Below are 4,282 nucleotides of genomic sequence, written 5' to 3'. Positions count from 1 at the left end.
AAAGCGAAATCCTGGAGCCCCCAAAACCCTTTGGGCTTTGTGTGGGTGCTATTTCTTGCAAATGTACTCTCCAAAAAACCTGCCACGTCCTTATCAATCACCATCCGCCATCGCACCATCACCATCACCATCGGTCGCGAGGGTAGCCTCGAGTTCTCACTACGCATGCAACCCAAACAAATGAAATAGAAATCCCTGCAATTTTACTGTAAAGACGAAACTCACCCACTCAAACACATCTCGGACGCCCGATTGCCTATTTGGATAAACGGGTCTAGACGTAACAATCCGGATAGTAAATTAGATCCAAATCCATGCAGAATCAGACGAACCAGAATCCAACACTAGAGCAAACAGAAACAATTGCACTCTTTCTAACTAAACCCAATGTCCATTACAATTAAAATAAAGACTCTTGGACATAGATTATCAAACAAAGAATTAAAAAAAGAAAGAGGAAACATGACAATCAAAAGTAGCCTCTCCGTTGCAGCTTCATGGGTGAGCCAATTAATAAGATTAAAATAAAATAAAATAAATACAAAAGGAAAAAAGCAACCAAGGATACTCCCTAAAACCGCATCCATGCTTTTCTTTTTTGGTCATAAAATATTAAAATAATACGTAGATTTTTTTAATTATATATTATAAGTACTTTAAAATAATATTTAGGTAAAAAAAAGAAAAAAAAAAAGAGAGAGAAGTTGGAGTATACGAAGTGTTTGTTTGTTTGTTTGCTGCTTGTCCACGTCGACGGTTAGAAAATCCAAACGGACTCCTCCTGATGCATTAAAAAAAAAAAAAATGTCAGGAAAAAACAAAAAAAAAATCGAATAAATAAGATTAATATGAATGTGACACATGTCACGTATAATTAAGTCAATGGTCCAACATTTAATCGCTTTCACGAGTCAACAATTTACGCTATTAATGTCAAACGGAAGGTAGTAGTTATGGCAACTTTAGAACACAGTCGGAACGTTAATCACATTTACACTATTATTTTATAAAAATTAATTAAATTATACTTAAAACTTTTTATAATTACTTATAAAAATTCGTCAAATATAAGGCTTAAACTACCTGAGCAGATAAAAGATCCCCTCATATTAGGCTATAGATTAGTCTAAAACAAAAGGAAAATAATAATAAATTAATAATATCACATTAATATAATGAAATATTAACGTGGCATATAACATTACTCATCTTAACAACACATAAATTCAAGAAGCTTACAAAAGAGATTATAAGACCCGCCTATTATGAACTATCTAAAATGCGGAACTCATCTACCCGAAATCACATAGCCCTTTGTGAGTTATAGCATTATTCTCTAATAATTCATATAAAATCGACTTGCCTATATATATATATATAGGTAATTGGTCGGTCCAAAATTTATTTGGTAAAGATGAATATTATATGGCGGGATCCAAACAGTCACGGTTACTTTTGGATGACCAAATCCAAATGGCCAAAGATTCCTAAGACTCGCCACGTCGGCTAAAAAAGCAAGGGACCCACAACTAAATTTGGTAGGACCAAATTAACAGATCAAGCGTACCAGAAACACATATATATCTAGACTTTTATTGATGATGAAATGATGGAATCTCTCCATTTTAGGCTCAGGCGTAGGCACGAAAGTAGAGTAGCGGGACCCACTTGGAGGGGGCCCGCAATCCACAACCTAAGGGCAGCATTGTCTTTTTGACACTGGCCCTGGCGCTAAAAAGACAGAGCTAGCTCAGCCCCTTCACGCGCCAACCACGGTTACAATAATAATTTCTAGACAATAATTAAAATTTAATAATTCCGCATGATAAGTCTAAAAAGCCCATGTCTAAGGGAGAAAGAAATCAAAATTCCCATTCTACCCTTGCTCTGACCGGTTGTTACCTGTTTTCTTTGGCGGGTGGGGTTAGTTTCTTTGCTGGTTATTCCCTCCAAGTCCTCTTGCTGAAAAAGGTATTGAGGAGCCTATTCCCGGAGAGTCTCTGCAAGGCCTTGTTAGCGCCGGCGACCTTCATCTCCGCCAGCCTTTGCAAGTGGTTGTGGGCCCCGGCGGCCATCAGCCTCTTCCGACAACCCTGGCTGGTCCCCCCGCCTACCACCGCCGCCACCACCATCACCGGAAAAATCTTGCACGGCACCGCCTCGTTATTCGGGTCCAGCATCTGCATCAGCCTCATCACGCTCTTCTCGTCCCTCACAAGCTCCTTCCGGTTCGACCGCACCGTCAAGAGCGCACACAGCGCCTCCGCCGCAGACTCCTGTAGCCCCACCGGCTTCGGGGACTCCATTAGCTTCACCAGCGACCCCATGCAGCCCCCAATTGCCCGCTTGTTACCGTCGCTGATTGACAGACTGGCTAGCAAAGAGGCTGAGATTTGCTGTAGAATTACATTTCCGTGTTTGATAAATTCACCCAACTGGGTTATGAATGTGGTCGATGATGATAGAAGCCGAATCGAGGAATCGAACCCAGACAGAGAGCTTATAGCTCGGAGAATGTGTTCCAACGTGTCGGGGTTAGATACTTCTTGGATCAAAACCATCAATCTTTGCAGGCCGCGTTGTTGTACGATTAATGCCCGGAAATACTCACCGGAAGAGGCTAATAAGGCTATGCAACTCGCAGCCTTTTCTTGCGCGGAGCTTGTGCCTGAGACCAGTAATTGGATGAGCACCGGTACGGCTCCTTCCTCTGCTAGAGAGTTCTTTATTTCCTCCACATTGGCCACATTCCGAATTGCACCCACGGCGTGCGATTGAGTAACCACCGACCCAGATCGGCACGCCTCGATCAGAATTGAAACGCCGCCGTAGGCCGAGACTGCCCAAGCGTTTTCGGGATCGGCGGTGATGGCCTCGACCGCCACCGAAGCTTTCTCCTTCATAGGCATCGACCCAGTCTCGAGAATCCGAAGCAGAGGACCCAGACCCCCTTCTTCGAACACGCACTTCCTGGACTCGTCGTTTTCCGAGGCAAGCACCGATACAGCGGTCGTAGCGTGTTCTCGGATCGGATTGTTGTGGTTGAAATCCAGCAAGTGAATCAAATACCCGATGTTTCCTTCTTTGGCGACCAAGCTCGCGGATTTCTGATCCCTAACGAGGAGGTGAAGCAGGGACTCCAGAGCTTTGTTCTTGAACTCGATCCCTCCGATTTGCAACCTGGTAAAGAGGTCTCTGATGAAAAACACCAGGTCTTCTTTGGAAGAGCAAGGACCTGGGTGAGAGAGAACGATGGCGTTTGACTGGTGGAGGACCCCGGATCGGAGTAGCAAGTCAAGATCGTGGAGAGAGTTGGCGAGAGAAGCGGAGGCCATGTCGAGGTCGCTCTGCATGAGGAGCTTGCCACCGGAGAAGTCAGAGAAAGAGCAGAGGTCGGAGAGGGATGAGAGGCGGTAGAGTGTGGATAGGAGGGAGGGAAGAAGGGTGTGGATGAGAGGGTTTTCGGACCAGTGGGGGGAGGAGGAGAGAGAAGAGAGAGAGGAGGAGAGGGTGGTGAGCTTGGAGTGGATGGTTTGCCAGCGTCCGCTGAAGGATTTGACGGTGAGGGAGGAGAGGAGAAGAACGGAGAGGAGGTTGGTGATGAGGGAGAGAAGGGTTTGTGGTGAAGAGGAGGAGGGTGTGGTGGCGGCGGGATTCATTTGGGTGGGTTTGGGTCGAGCTCAAGTGGTGGTGGCGGTGAATACATGTGAGAGAGGGGTCTGCTTAGAGGGAATGGAAGGGAAAGGGGAGGAAGTGGAAAACGGAGGTGGCTCTCAGAATGGACAAAAGTGAAGGTTAACTGTGTGGGGTTGGGAGAGAGAGAGAGAGAGAGAGAGAGAATTCAAGAGTGAGACTGAAGTCTGTGTGTCAGTGTGCCGCGTGGGGGTAAAAGAGCAAATTTATGTTTTTCTTTTATGTTTTTATGTTTTTTTTTGTTTTTATATAAAAAAAAAAAGAACAAAAAAAAAAGAGAAAAACAATTACTAGGAATTGTTTTCATTAGAAAAAAACTTGAATTAACAGTGGTGTAAAATATAATAAGCTCCTAGAAAGTGGGCCTTTTTACCCCCTTAACGGGTTCATGCAAGCCCGTTCTCGATAAAGTCTTAGAAGTTGGTCGGATCCCGCCAAACCAAAATGGACGGGTGCACAAGAATTTTAAAAAAAATTGTCTATTATAGTTATTATCATCTAGATTACTAACATCGGTTTAAGAAAGTGTGCCTAACAGAGTGAAAGCTACGAAATCAAATACATTAGTTCAATGGATCTCTTCTCCTAA

General features: G+C 44.0%; 1 protein-coding gene across 1 annotated transcript; it reads right to left on the bottom strand.

Moving 5' to 3' along the window:
• Nucleotides 1-345: 345 nt before the first annotated feature.
• On the bottom strand, nt 346-3,857 carry LOC133860845 (uncharacterized). The gene is made up of 2 exons (XM_062296473.1): nt 1,903-3,857; nt 346-781 (listed from the first exon to the last, which is right to left on the bottom strand). Exon 1 carries the CDS (start codon nt 3,657-3,659, stop codon nt 1,941-1,943), a length of 1,719 nt encoding a protein of 572 aa, XP_062152457.1. The 5' UTR covers nt 3,660-3,857; the 3' UTR covers nt 346-781; nt 1,903-1,940.
• Between the last annotated feature and the right edge of the window lie 425 nt (nt 3,858-4,282).

Source organism: Alnus glutinosa, chromosome 2, assembly GCF_958979055.1.
Source record: "Alnus glutinosa chromosome 2, dhAlnGlut1.1, whole genome shotgun sequence".
NCBI lineage: Eukaryota > Viridiplantae > Streptophyta > Magnoliopsida > Fagales > Betulaceae > Alnus > Alnus glutinosa.
Note: the sequence above shows the minus strand (reverse complement) of the source record. Positions and strands in the feature narration are given on the sequence as shown.

Coding starts and splice junctions, on each gene's coding strand:
- LOC133860845 (XM_062296473.1), bottom strand. CDS start 3,659: ATGAATCCCGCCGCCACCACACCCTCCTCCTCTTCACCACAAACCCTT.